At 39.8% G+C, this 18,071-nt stretch overlaps 1 protein-coding gene across 2 annotated transcripts; it reads left to right on the forward strand.

Annotated features, from left to right (window-relative positions):
- The first annotated feature begins 45 nt into the window (after positions 1 to 45).
- Positions 46 to 16,620, forward strand: letm1 (leucine zipper-EF-hand containing transmembrane protein 1). Of its 2 annotated transcripts, XM_079473375.1 has the most exons (15): positions 46 to 296; positions 4,332 to 4,389; positions 4,487 to 4,949; positions 7,686 to 7,829; positions 7,963 to 8,100; positions 8,297 to 8,500; positions 8,668 to 8,787; positions 8,877 to 9,008; positions 9,745 to 9,915; positions 9,999 to 10,118; positions 13,083 to 13,217; positions 13,386 to 13,579; positions 13,804 to 13,836; positions 14,261 to 14,399; positions 14,487 to 16,619. In XM_079473375.1, exons 1-15 carry the CDS (start codon positions 218 to 220, stop codon positions 14,637 to 14,639), a joined length of 2,283 nt encoding a protein of 760 aa, XP_079329501.1. In that variant the 5' UTR covers positions 46 to 217; the 3' UTR covers positions 14,640 to 16,619. The 2 variants fall into 2 exon arrangements, with proteins under 2 accessions (XP_079329501.1, XP_079329502.1); XM_079473376.1 differs by lacking the exon at positions 13,804 to 13,836 and having other exon boundaries at positions 14,487 to 16,620.
- Positions 16,621 to 18,071: the final 1,451 nt, after the last annotated feature.

The following is an 18,071-nucleotide window of genomic DNA, read 5'->3' on the forward strand; positions in this document are numbered from 1 at the left end:
GCTTCATACGCAGCAATGGCGCCCCCTGCTGTCCGACCTAAACCCACAGGAAGTCGGAAGCGAATGCCGAGCACTTGCAAACTCATCGCTGGAAACATCGAGGAGGTTGCAAGGACATAAGCCAAACGCTCAGGACTATGACTTCTGTGGATAGTTCACATTAAACCGTCACCGTATTCTCATTATAAACCCTACATTAACGTTAGACGGGAACAGAATGGCATCGATTTTCCTCACCAGGTCTCGGACACCGTTGTTGAAAACATCTAGGTCATTAAAGAACGAATTCAGAAAAGGTAACGACTCGTTATTTATATTTATCATGACAGAATATAAACGTATATGTGGCTTGTTCCTGCTTCGTGCTTCTATTTGTTATTTTCGAAAGGACAACACGAGCTGTCAAATATGCGGCTACCGTTACCGGCGAATTCTGTTTCCTTCACGTGAGAAAACGCAGCAAGGCCTTTTGACTGTATTATTCCACTTTCCGTGATCTCCCGTGTGTTTGGATAAATGAGTAACTCCACGGCCGAGCCATTTTGGTCGCGAACCTAGACGGTAGCGTAATTATTTAAAATAAAGGCTTAAGTGATTAGCTGACATGCTAACTGTCTCGCGATCAAACAATCAACGTTTTCGCACGCTGTGATTCACGGGTAACGCTATAGATCAGGTGTGCGGTCACACATAATGGAGATGTTCCCGTCACGCGTGTTTTGTGTGATGCTCTGTTACTGTAAGTCATTTCCAGAAACATGAAGTGCTGTGACGACGTTAACTGTTGTTCGCCGCTGGCGTGTCTGGTCATTGTTACCATCGGCACACGAGACGTTTCCACACTTTTAAAGAAGGGCTTTATTTTTAAGGATGTCAGATCGTAACTGAACAATTGTGATCTTAATAAGACAGACAGCGTCGATTCTAACTTCATATCAACGCGTGATGTGAGTCGTTAGTCATTTTGTTTATGGCCTATGTATGTCGTTGTTGTGGGGCGCCGCACATATCTAGCGCAAGCTTATGAATGATGGAGCTCATTGAGGTCATCTGAGGACAAGCTGTCTCACCGCCTGTCGCAAACTGCAGCGATTGCTTCTTCATTTCGACCTTTCATACGACAGGACGCACGCACACTGATAAAATGACTCGTTGCTTGACTTTGTTGGCTGATCTGAGCGCCAACATGAAATGTTATTTTAATTTACTTTTTTTTTACCGTAGTGCATACTTCATCCTCAAGGCTGCACCGTGCATACTAAATTTCACATCATGCTTTTACTGTTATTCATTTATCAGGCATATGTAATAATGCTATAATACAGAGTAATAACGGATAATTAAATGTATTTAAGAAATGAATGATGGTCGAACTGAGTTGGGTTTATTTGCAAGTCTTCGGGGCCCACAAATGTACATTTCTCCCCATAATAAAACGTGGACTTGTTTTGAAAGTTCGAATGAAAGTTTGAGGCCTTCTTTGCAACACACTAAAACACACTGGGTTGAAAATAACCCAGCTTGGGTTGAATTTGGAACAAATAGGGGCAAACCCAGTTATTGGTTATTTTTTAGGTTGTAACTTTATGGGGTTGATCTATTCTAACCTATAACCCGTCCCCCCGCTCCAAATAAAATAACCTGATGTTTTGAGAGTGAGGAATGCTAAATGGCTGTGTGAGGACGGTACTTCATTCTGTATAAATGATGGAAAATAGACAATTAATTTAATACGCAGTTATATCCCTGCAATGGTGCTACCGTATCAAGTGGTTTTCAGCCGGGAGGGAGTTCATGTTTAAATGCCTTTTACTTACTTTCCTAACCACAGCATTGCCACAATGTGTTACTGATTTCAAAATATATGTGAAGTGCTTCCTGAGAAACCTCAGTGTGGACCTTCTGACTCTGAGCCACAGCTGTGCACTCTGGGAAATGATTAACCACATCTCTGCATGACAGCCTATAAATTACAGGTCCAATCTGGATATGCATTGTTGGAAAAAAATGCGAACAAAAATGTAAAACCCAGAAAAACTCTCTTCGCTTACTTTTTGTCTTGTCAGAAGTGATTCTTATCAGGGTCACCCTACGGGGCTTCTGCCAATCTGGTTAAATGTGCCAGCACAGTCTGTGATGTTCTGTACCAGCTGGCACAGGCTACAATCATGTGAGAGAAACATTTGTGTGACTGTGTTGTTTCTTATAGACAAATGGCACCTGTTGAGTACTTGTGTGTGTATATATATGTATATACATATACATAATGTATCATATTTTAACTTGCATCTGAACTTCGTCATAAAGCTGTATGGCTGTCCCTTGAATATGTGTATATATAAAATTTTAACTTGCATCTGTGTGTCTTGCTATTGTGTCTCACAATACTGTAATATTGTAAAAGTACTTCAACATTCATTCAAGTCTTCACCTTCAAATATCTTCGTTTTATTGCATCAGCTAATCATGTGTAAAGCCCTATACCCGGGCAAAGCACGTCCTTGCCCTGCCCTCTTTCTCAATATCACTTTCGGACACACCTTACAGTCTGCTGTACTTGTGTAGTTTCCATAACAACCAAAAACAGAAAGGCAGATTTATGACCACGTTGTGTTACTGGTATCCTCTATACTTTTTACTCCACCCTTAAAGGAAGTTAGATTATTTCAAAAGAAGTCTGTTGTCTTCATGCAAATACACAGAGATTTACAAGAGGATAGAGATCCCAATCCTTATGTCAGCATCTGACCTCAGGGTGTGGTCAATACAGCTATATTTAGATAGAAAGACTGTCAGAAAGCATTTATCCTTTAATATGACCATTGTCCCAAGGAGGATTTGGATAATGGGCCAAGGGTCTCAAGGGTCTAACAGACGGTGTGGGACAGAGATTAGGCTCAACCTGGGTAAAGATTTTAAAGACACTCTAGTATGGAGGCCCAATTATATAGCTTTTTATAATATATCCCCAACAACATGCTTTTGTTGTTTAGTCAAAGAATAAATGATGATTATTGTATAATATGGGCCTCACGTTGCATAAAGTTGATGAGGAAATGGCTTTGTTTCTTGCTCATTGTGTTCCACACTTTCGGTTTTCCTTTTAAGTAATAGTCTTTAAAAAAAAAGAAAAGGGATTTAATTCCAAACACTTATTACTTTTGTCACACAATGTAAATTAATTGCTTTGCACAAAAATGACGTAACAGTACCATTGCTTGTTGCTGTTGCAAAATCTTGGTATGAGGAACAGACCATCTTTCATCAGTGTGGGTTACAGCCATAAAGCAAAGCCTTTAAAAACAAACCTTTCCACCAAAGAGTGCTGTGATACTCCTGTGTTAGAAATACATTTACTGTAGAGTTGTTCCGGGTGTTGGGAAATTCAGACTTTACCCCCTTACCTCTGTATCTAACTTTAGCATGAGTTAGACGTTACTGAAATGCCCTGTCATTCTCGCGTGTCTACGTCTGCCATGAATGTCAAGCTTGCTTGTGAAGGTCATTAAAAGTTAAAGACTTTAACAACTCAACTAATCATGCAATGCGGTCTTTAACTGCAAGTGCAACTGGAAGCAGTACATAGGGTTTTAATATAGGGTTGTTTATTCCTGGGCACCCATTGTTCTGCTCAATTTGGAGGTCACTCTTATCTGAGTTCAGTTCATGAGGCTCTCATTTATTGAGCCGATGAACGAAGACATACACAATGTGCACAGCAGTGAGTCCTCAGGATTAAATTCCACTGGTGGTTGAGCCCTTAAAATGGCAGAGTCCCTTATCGGACCCCTAGTAAGCAGATTAAGGCACACTGGACACAGGTTTTATAATCTAATGCGTCACAAGAAATAAACAAGACTGGTGATATTTGATTGGTCATGTGATTGCAATATTACTGGCCCTGTGTGGCGACCCGCTCCTTGTAAATACATATTTTATTGTGCATTTGAGTGTACATGATTATTAACACAATTGTTTACAGTACAATTCAGGTGTATAACCAGTTTTCTCTGGTGAAGCTTGCACGAGTGGCATGGATCCAAGTCTCTGTCCTGTCCTTTACCGGCGTTCATGTACTGGCATGCAGTCTAATTCATGACTTATCTTATACTGTATCATGTTATGTGCACACCCATACACACAATAGTGCACACTGCACAAGCTTAGAACATCGCATACCTGTGCAAGGTTGTCCATGCCAATATGTAATGTTTGTTGCATTTGGAAACTTCTGGATTTTTGCAGCCACTTTTTGTCACGTTCATAAGTTTGCTCTTGTTGGAATGTGTTGTTATATTATCCTGATTTTGCCCTCTTGGATTCTCTTGCAGGAAAGTTGACAGAAGGAGCGTGCTTTAACTGCAGTGCACTGCGGTTAGCCCCAAACAGGTAAATGAAACTATAGATTGAACTCTATCTACGACAGCTCACCTTTGAACCCGTGAAACGAATAGTTTTATTACAAAAACCCTGTGTTTTTCAACAGTCCTGCTGTTCTTGGATGCAGTGTGCGGACTGTCCCGCACTCCGATTTCTCCACGAATCAGCTCCGCTTGTCAAGGTCATCTCGCCTCTACTGTGCCATCCTTGTACCTGACCATGTCCTGCCAGGACACACCCACTCCACTCATCACAGGACGATAGCTTTGCCACAAAACAACTCTGTTCGATGGTTGCATACAACAGGCCGCGTCCATGACGATTCCAAAGTCGAGCGTTCTTTACGTTCGCTGAAGGATCGGAATAAAAAGATGGAGGAGGGCGGGCCCGTGTACAGTCCGACGGTGGATGCAGATCCAGTGAGACGGAGTATAGGGCAACGTGTGATCGATGAGGTGAAGCACTACTATCATGGATTCCGTCTGTTGTGGATAGACACAACCATCGCTGTGCGGATGATGTGGAGGATACTGAACGGAAGCGCTCTGTCACGCCGTGAGAGGAGACAGGTATTCACAGAGTCGAGAGACATACACTACACAATTCAATAGTGAAAAGGACCATTTTATATTTTCTGAGCCAGCCAGCATAACGGCTTATGTGCTATATAAATCAAATAATTGTGCATTGACAGCACTGCACACAGGAAGCATTTGCGTAACTGCTTTGAGCTGTGAGTTCTCATGGGGTTAATCTTGGTGGACTATAAATTGCCTGTTTGTGTGTCTTTGGCTCATGGATTTAACCCAGTGTAATGTTATTAAGTATAGAAGGAGGATTGGAAGGTTAGCGTTCTTCCGTAGTTTAATCCCATCTCTATAAAGCCCGACTGGATCACTTGTTTAGCCCGATGGTTGAAATTGGTGCCGTGCCGAGTCTAATCGATTCAAGATTACCCTGTATGTTAAGAGGTCAGGAAAGCTCAGCGACTCCTGAGACTTCAATGAGCCAAATTTAACAAAAACTTTGAAAATATGAAACAGTATAAAGTGTTTGAATTTTAGACTTTGAATGTTGATGTCAGTTCCACTATTTCACACACTAAACAGTATTTAGTTTAATTACATCACAGGGAAAAAGAAAGCGTAATCCCTTACTTAACTTCTTTCTCTCAACAGGTAGTGGTCTAGCTTTTGTTGAAACTAGTAACTTTGTATTAGCACCTATTGTATTATTGCTCCTGTATGACATATCGCTTAGTGCTCCCTGAACTCTTTGTAAGTCGCTTTGGATAAAAGCGTCTGCTAAATGACTAAATGCAAATGTATTGACCCTCAAGTTTTTCCAAATATATATGAATGTATTTGTTGTGATGAACACAGAGAAAGTTATTTGGAAGAATGCTTGTAACCAAACAGTTACATTGACTACCATAGTAGGAACAATAACATTGGTAGTCAAACTTGCCCCAGAACTGTTTGCTTTCCTACATTCTTTAAAATATCTTATTTCGTGTTCGACAAAACAAAGACATTGATTAAAGAGTAGGAACAATTTAAGGGTGAGTAAATGAAGACAGAATTGTCATGTTGTTCCTTTAAGATTAATAAATGATCAATACAGCATTGATATTTGTTGGTCCAAAGCCCATGCGGACTCTAGTAAACTGTTGTCCTACTGAGATATGTTGTCTTTAGAGCTAAAAAAAAGAGGTTAGATTATACCACACTTTACAATGCATGTTAGCTTGGTGTTTATTCAGACTTTGTTCTTCTAAATTTCAGCACAAAAAGATTAATATGCGATATGTTTGTCCAGTTTTTACTATAAATACAGGTTTACAACAGTTCAAAAGTGCCCAGCAGAGCTCAGCCATCACACCTTTTAAATGTTCCTCTGTTAGCATAGTGCTAATACCTTCCTAGCCTCAAATTCCCAGACAGTTGCGTGGTGTGCTGTAAAGTGACACTCTCTTGACGCATGTAATCTATAATTATTGAAGGCCTCCCTTGATAGTAAAAGAAATGACTTGTGCAGACTTGGTGTCACGGTTCCCTTTGTCTCTAACTATCAGGTCTGTTCTTTTGTTGCTAGAATATCTATCATTATAAGCCCAAGCAATATTCCAGAGATGTTGTAATGTCCTCCGGTGAAGGATATATGATGCCACAGCACAGAACATGCACTAAAGTTATTTAGCGACCTAAGTATAAGAATGACTCAGAACATGAGTTGCTATCAAGAGTTTACAGGGGATTTTCGAACTCTCATTGAGCTCTGTCAACATTAGCATTGCGAAGGTATGCTAATGCCTCAGCCGTAGTTAGCATCTGTCGCACCTCACTCTTGCTATTCTGCTCCTGACCCGCTTCATCTTTAATCCCGCCTATTCACAACCAGCCCCACAGCGTGGGTTCCTATAGCTTTTGATCAGCCATCAACCCCCTTCCCGACCCCTCTGCCTGTGTCCTCCTGGCCTCTTCCTTTGGAATGCCTTCGCTGTCCCACTCACTCTTCCTTGAATATTTCACACCGCAGGCCTCGCTATTTTCCACTTCTCTCACTCTCTCTCTCTGACTGTGGTGATATACATGTCAATGGGCCAAACACAAAAGCTCTTTTCAAGGCTGCCCGGCTTAAATCTTTCTTCCCTATGGGGCCACCGACACACAGGTGGTATGAGGGGAGCGGGGACCCCCTCATCAAGCTGAAGCTCCTTTGTTATCTTACCTCTCTTTTACTGAATTCAACATGTTTCATTGCCGATTAAATATTGTGGGATTGCTGAAATCGCTGCTTGAGGTGCACATGCAATGATGGCTTTAGTGCTACACTACTATATTACATTACTATTGTTAGAGTTTTTGCATTGTAACCTTCATTTTGATTCTTATTAGATCCTCATTACCGGTAATAGTAATAACAGTCGCACTATTGAATAGGGATCAATTCTCACTTTTAACTAACCATTAACTACGACTGTTGCCTCAATAAACTCCTATTCGCTGCTTACAAGGTCGTTTTTAGGTGTCGATACTGGGTAGGATTAAGGGATGTCGAAAAAGGCATTGATATGTGCTTTATACACACTAATATGCATGTTAATAAGCAAGTTGATAATAATGAATGGATTTGTGTACCTTAATAAAAAAGTGTAACCGTAATAACTTATTTACAGACAACAAATACTGTAATATTATGAGTTTTCTTTTGTGTTCTTTATAAGCAAACATTCAAGGTAGTAGATCTATGATTACATTTATGTGATCAGTCTGATGTCAGCGCTTCTCTCATGTCAATCACAGTTCCTGAGGACGTGTGCAGATGTCTTCCGACTTCTGCCCTTTCTGGTTTTTATCATCGTTCCATTTATGGAGTTCCTGCTTCCTGTTGTATTGAAGCTTTTCCCTAACATGCTGCCGTCCACCTTCGAGACACAGTCCAAGAAGGTACGCTGACCTTTCACCTTAGTGTTCTAATACATAAACTTAAACACGAGCGTATTTCTGTTCCACTGGTTTTACAAACCGCGAGTCTCCATGATCTATTTCTGATGAGCGCGTGCGTCTGTGTGTTCTGCAGGAGGAACGTCTGAAGAAGGAGCTGAGAGTAAAGCTGGAGATGGCCAAGTTCTTGCAGGACACGATTGAGGAGATCGCACTAAGAAACAAAGCAGCCCAAGGCGATGTGACCGAAGAGTTCTCCACTTTCTTCCAGAAGGTAAAACACGCTCAGATCTCTTCACAAGAGTGACTCCGTAGTGCCTTGCTCTCAACACAAACTAAAACCTTAAATGCAGCTCTGTATTGCCCCCAAGTGGCGATGTTTATGATTTGTGTTTTGTCGAGACATTAAATGTTGAATATGCAGTGGGAACTTCTCGCCCTTCAATCCCCTGTGTGTCTTTTCCCTGTAGATCCGCGACTCAGGAGAGAGACCCAGTAATGAGCAGATCATACGTTTCTCTAAGCTCTTTGAGGATGAACTGACTTTAGATAATCTGACGCGGCCGCAGCTGGTGGCCTTGTGCAAACTGCTGGAGCTTCAGTCTATCGGCACCAACAACTTCCTGCGTTTCCAGCTCATCATGAAACTGCGTGCCATCCGTGCAGACGACAAGGTAAACAGTGTTCTGTTTAATAAGACCCATATCCTTTCATATGGCTTTGAGGCTTACAATATAGCGTATCGTCATTTGGGCTACTTTGTTGTGAACATGAGAGTGAAAAAAATGATATCTACGTATGTATGTACCGTATTGATTTGTTTATTGTGCGTGATTGACAGCTGATTGCTGAGGAGGGAGTGGACAGTCTGAATGTGAACGAGCTTCAGGCAGCATGTCGCGTGAGAGGAATGAGAGCTCTGGGTGTGACAGAAGACAGGCTAAGAGAGCAGCTTAAACAGGTAACGCACACAACACGGCGCTCATCCGTTTTTTTAGTTTATAATGGTAACATTTCTCATATAATATTGTACGTCTCTGATGGTGCTAGTGGCTGGAGCTTCACCTGAATCAGCACATCCCAACATCTCTGCTGCTGCTGTCTCGAGCCATGTTCCTGCCCGACACACTGTCCCCTGCAGACCAGCTCAAAACAACACTACAGAACCTGCCTGAGATCATGGTACAGCTCACTCATACGGAGTACAGAAAAATCCCCACAGCCGTGATATTGTTTTGCAATGTAAAAGCCAACAATTATGACCTCATGCCAGAAATGTGTTTATCTTTAACCCTGAAACGACAAAATTCACAAGAAACAAGTTGTTCGTTTTTGGAAGAATATTCTCAATGATGGAAATTATAATACAGTTTCAATAGTTTTTTATGTTCACTACATATCTAATATTTGTAATATACTTCCCAACAGTTTTTATTTTTGGCATCATCAGCTGCAATGAAAGTCTCAATGATTGTGTGCATTTTTTATATTAAATATTATTAGGGCTGTCAAATTACGTATATAAATGTACATGCGTATATGTATATATTTAAGAATGGAGTGTTATCATATAATTGACTTTTTATGTAAATATTCGTTATATATACATCTATGTGTGTGCATTTATATATTTGTATAAAGATGTTTGGCACAAACATTTATTTTGGAATCGATTAATCACAATTAATTTGACAGCCCTAATATTTTTGAAATAAAATATTATTTCTTCAACATGTATTTATTTATTTTATACACACGCAAATTATCATCATTCATCCCTATTGTTATTTGGTTTAAAACTGTATTTTTTTTTACAATAAAATAGTTTTATTGTTTGTATGTAAACTTGGCTTATCAGTCTCAATGCTAATGCTGCTGGTTACTCGGATGTAATAAGTTTTGTTGTGTGTTTTTACAGGCTAAAGAAGCACAGGTGAAGGTGGCAGAGCTGGACTTCTCCAAAGTGGATAACAAGACCAAGCTGGAGGCCACGCTGCAGGAGGAGGCAGCTATCCGTGAGGAGCACAGAGAGAAGGAGCTGGAGAGGCTTGCCGACGCTGCCGAGAAAGCAAAGGAACAGGCCGCACGGGTCACTAGCATCTCTTTTTACTTTATTCACCATTTTTTATCTCGTGTGTGAATGTTTATGGAAGATTGCATATTTGCTTTCAGGAGGTTGAGGTGCTGGATGCAGACAGACGGGTGGATGCAGAACATGCTCTCTCAAGTGTAGATGTGTCCATCCATACAGAAACATTACGAGATACCGCACCGGTCCTGGAGGGTATTAAGGTAAAACAAGCAAACAGAAACGCAACTAATGCTCTTGCACATTCACGGAGCAAAACAGGCAAACTAGTACTTTTCTCTTTTTTTAATGGCAGGGCTTCTTGCGCCGTCTATTAACCACATTTCTTTCATTGACTTTTTAAGCTGTCTATCTCGTTCTCAAAAATTAGATCTCATCACGTTCGGGTGTTGCTGAGGTTAGATGCAGGTTAGATTCCCCAACTGGAGATCACACTGACACCCTCTGCTCTTCTACTCGCTTTACCGTACAAAATATGTCTGGGTCAAAGACGAAAAAGGGTATAAGCATAAAAAAAGTGTAATACTGCTTTAAATTGTTGTTGTTAAAAACAGATGGATTTATAGAATACGCCCACTAAAATGTAATTCATCTTGTTAGGTATATTTACATAAAAAATACATTTACGATTTATTAAAAGACTAATTACTTTTACCCCAAATGCTTATCCGTTGTAACTTTTTTTTTAAATGTGCCACTATCCGAGGGCTTGGCCATTTACTCATTTAAAGCACAATAAAATTGTATACGCGCTCTTATTCTTTTATATAGCTAAATATGTACAAGTCAGAATAAGCATGTTGTTTGAATTTTTAAATAAATATTGTGTTACAGTGAGTGAAAATGTAAAATTATAGTTTAAACCATTCTACTTACATTTAATATGCTTTCTTTGGACATTTCTTTTGACATCTTTGACCCGTCTACAATCTGACCTATCAGACGCTTCAATATCAAACCAAAAGCAAAATTGACTATTGGGCTGTCCAGAATAAAAGTTTGTGCTTACATAATACGCGTCTGTGTACTGTGCATAATAATTTGGTATTTATAAACGCATACATGTGTATATTTAAGAAAAATGTAATTTAAATTATTTAAACATTTCTTGATTTTTACATGCATGTGTTTATAAATACAAAGTAAATATGCACAGTACTCAGACGTGCATTATGTAAACAACCTTTATTCTGGATGCGATTAATTGTTCAACATCCCTTTATAATTCAGTGTAACAATGACGCATACAGTGTGAATTTAGTGATTTGAAAGAGCGGAGGACTGTAGTGTGGTTCTGCTTGGATCTCCCTACTTTACCCAGCCCCAACTCTATCCATTTATGAGTATGTGTGAGTGCATATGAAAGTCCACTGGGTTGGTTGTTCTGTGTGGTTTTAAGATCTACCAAATGTCCCTTACAATGTGTTTTTGTTGCTTTTCTTTACCCTTCTATCACCTTAAAGAACATAATGTGTGTGAGTGACAGCATTTGTACTATCCTCTTATTTGATCCCAAACACGTTATGTGTCTGCATCAGTGTTGGGGAGCAACTAACATAAACTATTCAAGTTACAACATGTTAGAGAACAGGTTATTAAGTTTCATGAAAATACAGTTTTTTGTTGTCAAAGCATTATGTGTACAGCCACTGATTTCACTTAAAGGGGTGATGAATCAAGACATACATTTTAACAAATGACAAACAGCCTTTCCATAAGAACTGATTCTAAATATTCTTTCCAACGAAAACATGCTCTTAACATGCTGATTATTCATGCTATTAATATCATAAATGCTATATGTAGATATAAGACGTTATGGTTTATAATCTGTCACAAACCTACAGTATACAGCAAACAGTAAACTGACGTAAGTCAAAAAAAGATATAGCTGAAAAAAATAATCAACATAAATGTCCATGAGTGCACGTGATGTGTACATCTCAGTTATGTAGACACGCTGCTCAATGTAAACCACAGAAATAGTGCGATTTATTTAATGGCTCATTATTTCTAGCGCTCCGGATGGAAAGAAGGATAAGATGGTGGTAAATCCGTGGTCATCCGGTGGTAAACTGACTGTTGCTTTGTCAGCGAATGTTGCCATTTTCACCACCCTGGGAGTAATTATTTTTATCTGCTTATCAGGTGGTTAAAGCAACATATTTTCCCACACACGCTCTCTGTCCGCTGGTGAAAGTGTGCTTACCGGTGTATGTGTGTGTGTGCGCACATCGTGTCGGAACTCTACGCAGAGAGCAGAGGAGAATTGTAAAGGTGCCGCCACGTAGAAATGAAATGCAGCCATGTAAATAAGATAAATAACATAATGCTATTTAGTCGGTTTCATACGAGAACAAGGTAGAGACATGTTATATAGGAAAGGTAACCTTAAATGACTTCTTGTGTTCATAAGTACACCTCAGACAATAGTATAAAATAATACAAACGGCCAGTTCAGGACATCTTTAAATACACAATTGATAAAATATCTAGAATAACCTCAAAATGAAGAAATGGAAGTAGGAGGGAAAGTTTTTTTTCAAGTACAAGAATATGCAAGCACAGCATTCATGTTATTTTCCAGTCTGTGGTCCTGCCGCACCTTTTTGCTGTTTGCCGTGGCAGTACAAACCTCCCAGCGAGGGGGTTTGGGATATGGTTTTTCAGAGCTCGGTTAAATGGAGCTTGTCATTTCAGATGGAAGTATTTGGTGTGGGTTGTGAAGCGAGGATGAAAGATGTCCACTGCATTATTTGTGCTTTCACAACAGAGCGATCAAAAACCAGTCGAATGTCTCTCGGGCACTAGGAAGTGTGATTCATTTAGAATTGGTTTGGATGCTTCAGTTCAATGAAATTGCTCCGCTAACCGATTTAGCAGCTCATTTGTTAAACGATTCCCAGATGTCTGTGTGCACATGTTAAATCAGGTTTGTAGAAAAATCTTATGTTAATAGGCGTACTTAATGCAAACACACACTGTATGGTCACATTTATATAGTTTTAACATCCTCATTGTTTTTGTGTCAGATTAAAAACACAAATAAATAATAATGTAGAATAAAAAGTAGGGCTTTCAAAGGTTCCCCAACACTGCTCTGCATGTCTGTTCATATCTACTAGCAGTCAGTTGGATGTCTTAATGTGTTGGTGTTTGACCTTTAGGGAGAGGAAATCACCAAGGAGGAGATTGACATGCTGAGTGATGCCTGCACCAAGCTGAAGGAGCAGAAGAAACTCCTCACCAAGGAGAAGGAGGAACTGGAGGACCTCAAGGATGATGTGCAGGAGTATAGCGAGGTGTGTGTACGCCGCTTTTTGGGGAAATCTACAAACCTATGCCTTAATTATTGCCTATATCTCTGCATGTTATGCAGGGACGTGAGAAATTATTAAAACGTGATTAAAAACTAGGACATGCATCCCCTTTAGTTTTGGTCATTCTAAGATCCACTTGCCTCTGCACAGGACCTGGAGGAGATAAAGAGAGAGCTGTCCAAGACGGGGCAGGAGGAAGAGGTGCAGGAGTCTAAAGCAAGCAAACATCTGTCAAAGCGAGTCAACCGCATGATTGGCAGAATTGATAAAATCATGAACGAGCTAGAGAAGGACAAGGAGGTGCTAGATGGACAGATGGACAGCGAAACCACACCACCAATAGGGTAAGAGATCTCCGATTGAATGGGTTTCATGGGATATTGGGTTGAATGGAGAGGCTGTTTATTCGAGCATGTGCGTGTCTGTGTGAGACCACAGTGCATGACGGGAAATGGCATTCTGTTGTGCTGTACAGTGTAAAATGGGGAAGGACGAAGAACCTCACAGGGTGAAAACGGCAAAAGAAAAGGGTTCCCAGTCAAATAAAAACAAATCTTTTTTTTTTTAGATTGTTCTTTGAAAAACATAGTGGCTTGCTAAGGTAAGGACCAGGGTGACCTTTTGCATTTGTTTTTGTCTCACAAACAGCATTCACTTTGATTGTTCTAGTCTAAAATGCCAAATCGATCCGACGTGATATAATTTAATATTTTAATCTGTCAAACATCTGCTTGTCCTCTGATTTTCTGGTGCTGTATATTCAATAAACATCATTGCAAATGTAATCAGCCATTTCGTGAAACTGCAAACTTAAGCTTGTTTGTTTTAGTCAGAAATTTAAAGAATAACCGGCTTGTTGCGACTGAGTTTAAAAGTGCTATCAATTACTAAAGTGTTTCCTGGGAACCCTGCACGACTGTCTCGGCATGTGATTGGCTGATCTGTTAACTACTCCTCCTCCACCATCTTACCCTCTGTGTTATCAAGTAATGGTTTCCTGAATGCAGCATGTATCTGTCCCACAGGGAGAATCTCGTGAGCATCAACGAGCTCATTGCTGTCATGAAGCACATCCAGAACATTCCAGAACACAAGCTGCTGAGCATCGCTGAAGCGCTCGATGAAAACAAGGACGGCAAGTTAGACATCGATGATGTCATCAAGGTAACTTGGTTCTTCCTTCATTTGATCTTGTCATGTGCTTAAATCAGCATCTTTGACTGACACCTGGTGTGTGTGTGTGTGTGTTAGGTGGTGGAGCTGATCGACAAGGAGGACATCGATATCTCCACCAACCAGGTAGCAGAGATCATGGTGATGCTGCAAAAGGAGGAAAAGTTGGTGGAGAAGGAGAAAGCCAAGGAGAAGGCGGAAAAAGAGCAGGCAGCTAAACTCCAAAACTAGATTCCCACGTTGTACAGGAAACGTCCCTGAAACTATTGAAGACCATGAATGTGTTTAAGGTGTTTCAGAGTGAGACAGAAACTTAAGCTGTCGTAATCTTTATACGATATGTTTTTCCTTTGGTTTGATCAGAGAGAAAAACACTTGTAAAATGTTAAGAGAGATCCAAAATTAGCTCTGTTCAAATAAGTTTTATAATGACTGAATTGAAAAGTTTATTTATGAGTAGATTACAAGTAATTTAGAGAGAAACTTTGCAAGAATATTTAAAGAAAAAACATTGGCAGTGCAATGGGGCAGCAGAAAGAATTGACAACTTGTTAAAATGGGTCACCCGTCATCGTCATTCCACTATTCGTTTCGTTTCTTCAGCTACTATTTTAGTTCTCGGAGCATTTTTATGAGATTCTCGAACATTGCCCAGATGATGTTGATATCATGGTATGTTTATTTTAATACCAAATATTATTTGTGGCAGTTTGCTTTTAATTTTGTTTTGTAAATACACGTTTGTCCAATAAGCCCGGCACCTTGTATGCAACACCGCAGCTTTTATTTTATTCTGCTTTTATTTAGGGCAGAACTGTTTTGAACTGGATGAAAGCTATCATCATCATCATCATTTTAACATTTTGTGGCCTTAGAAACCAAGCATCCCTTTTCCCCAAAAAAACTTCAATGGAGATATAATAAGCTTTATGAATATTCAACAATTGATCATTTCTTGCATGTAACAGTAAACTGCTGTGCTACGGGACTCTGTAATATCCGGCTTGTGTTAGTGATAGATGGAGCGTGCTTGTGAATACTTGACTGGGTACCTGAAATGGATACGTGTTTGTGTTTGGAATAGATACAGAAAACTTCAATCATCTTAGCTCAAGCCATCCTCATAATAAGAAGCCCATCTGTATCTACTCTGTAGATGACCCGAATACGTACTCGGTCCTTACATGGAGAAGTGCGAGTGGTGGCATCGTGTTCTCACGCACACGTACGCACAGCTCCTGCTGACAGCGCGCTTTAACTGGAATGCGTTGATCAGCGCCACGCTCTCTGTTTTGTTGGCGCGAGTCTGCGTAAGCGTAGTTTGCGGGGCACACAGGCTGTGAATACATCACTCTCAACCCTAAACATGTCACGCAGAGGGACCAGTATGTCTAACCTCAAAGCTCTGGGTTGTGTCTCAGAATGCCAGATCTTGTCGTCTGGTTCAAGGTGCCTATTTTACATTGCGTCCCTTCACTTGGAGCTCTTTTACTTGCAGCCTGTGTGTGTATAAGTTTAGGGTCTAAATGCCATCGAAAAACTATTTTCACTCATTAGTATTTCCATATCATATATTTGCGTTTGAAGAGAGATGATATTGTGTAATTGCACTATAAATTATTTAAAGCTTTATTTTTCCCATTTTGGAGTGTTGATCTAGACTCAGGTGGTATGTCTGCGTGTGCACATATTTTGAGAGGACGCACACTTTAATTTTTATAGTGGTAGATGGGACGAAGTGTTAATATTGTAGGAAGGTATACAAATACCTTGCTTACTGTGTTTTTGTTATGCAGATTAAAAAAATATTTGGGATGAATTCATAAAGGATATAGACCACACAATTAAACGGTGAGACACGGGACAATTAATATTTATTAACTTATTTAAAGCTTGAGCCAAATAATTGAGCTAAATGGATCAAACTTGATATTAATACTCCCCTGTTGTAGTATTCTTCTGGACTTTCTGTATCTAGTTATCTCAAGGATATCTAGTTTGCATTCGCTTACCGATGTTACGCTAGTTAATTGTAGACTAAAAAGGCTGACAACAGAGTAATGTAGTAAAAACGTTATTAAGATCAGTGTGATGCGACACAACACCAAATATAATTTTGTTGTTCATACAATCTATGTAAACATTTACATACGCTACCAACTTTGTTGTTTCCAAAGTTGTGAATAAACTCAAGCTGATCTTTGAAAAGTCAAATCATGTTTCTTTTTCATTTTCTTTGTCATAAATCCATGCGCATGGGCCGTCAGTTACTATATACTTTCACATTTGTCTTTTCATTTTTGCTTTTTTATTCTCCTGTGCAGTAGTGAACCCTCAGGGCCCTCTGCGATGACCTAAACTATAGAAAATATACTATTCAAAAACTTTAAAATACTATTTTCAATAAAAGTCGGACGATTTTCCCTTTTATACAGGCGCAATAATACAATAAGTGCTAATAACAAGTTACTAGTTTCATCAAAAGCTAGACCACTACACGTTGAGAGAAGAGAGAGGGTTAGGTTTTTTCCCTTTCATTTGTCAAGTATTTACAGAAGGTTTTTAAGGAATTGGGGAATTGTTTTATTTGTTTTAGCACACTTAAATATGACATATTACGAGATCAGTTAAATTGCATTTCATGCAGTGAGTAACGTTGCCTTGTGTTAATGTAAGCAGTCCGCTGAGTTTTAAATCCGAAGGTGAATAAATAACACAGTTATTGGCTTGGAAAAAAGGTAGTTGACTCAATCACGCAGACGAGTCGTCCCTCGTCCGAATCGTCTCTAGTCCGAATCGCGAACCGCCGCGGATTTACGTCACTACACATAGTCCCCACCTACGTTTTTCTAGGACTGCCCGCGGAAACTTTACTCTTCTCCCCCAAACACTGGCTAAATCCAAAATCGCATACTTTCATACTATAATGTAGACATGTCATTAAATGAACAGTTCCAAATTGACTACCACAGTAATACTTTGTGTTCTGTTGAACACAAAAGAAGACATTTTGAAGAATATAGGAGCATTTTTGACTACCATTGTTTACCCCTTTACCCCACCATGATAGTCAATGGGGTCCAAGAACTGTTTGGTTACAAGCATTTTCCAAATATCTTTCTCTGTGTTCATCAGAACAAAGAACTTATACAGATTTGGATCAACTCGAGGGTGAGTAAATGATGAGAGCGATTTTTGGGCGAACTGTCCCGTTAAGGTTACTTAGACCATTTAATGTTTATGTTTCTGCCATATCACTAGGGGGCGCTACAGTCCTACACATGCTGAATTCTCCCTGTCACTACGGTCTCAGCAGTTCAGCTTGTGTGTGTTTTCATGAGTAGATCATGTGAAGACTCAAGACAGTTACATAGCACTGGTTAACCTCACAAACAATCACTTTACCAGGAAGCAGACGAATACCAGCCTAGCTCCCCAAACAGTCATTTCATCACAAGTGTCTTAAGCTTAAACAGTTTGACACCCAGACTTAAATATGACTTGATATGATGCCGTCCACAATAATTACCTGTACGGACTTGAAGGGGCCTAAATAACTGAGGGGAGAGTGACAGTAAATCGTGTTTCTCTAAAGGTAAAGTCACGCGGACTGATAGCTGTGTAAAAGAGATTTATATAGTTCAACACTCTGTGTCTACAAGT

The sequence above is a fragment of the Barbatula barbatula genome, assembly GCF_947034865.1.
Source record: "Barbatula barbatula genome assembly, chromosome: 14".
NCBI lineage: Eukaryota > Metazoa > Chordata > Actinopteri > Cypriniformes > Nemacheilidae > Barbatula > Barbatula barbatula.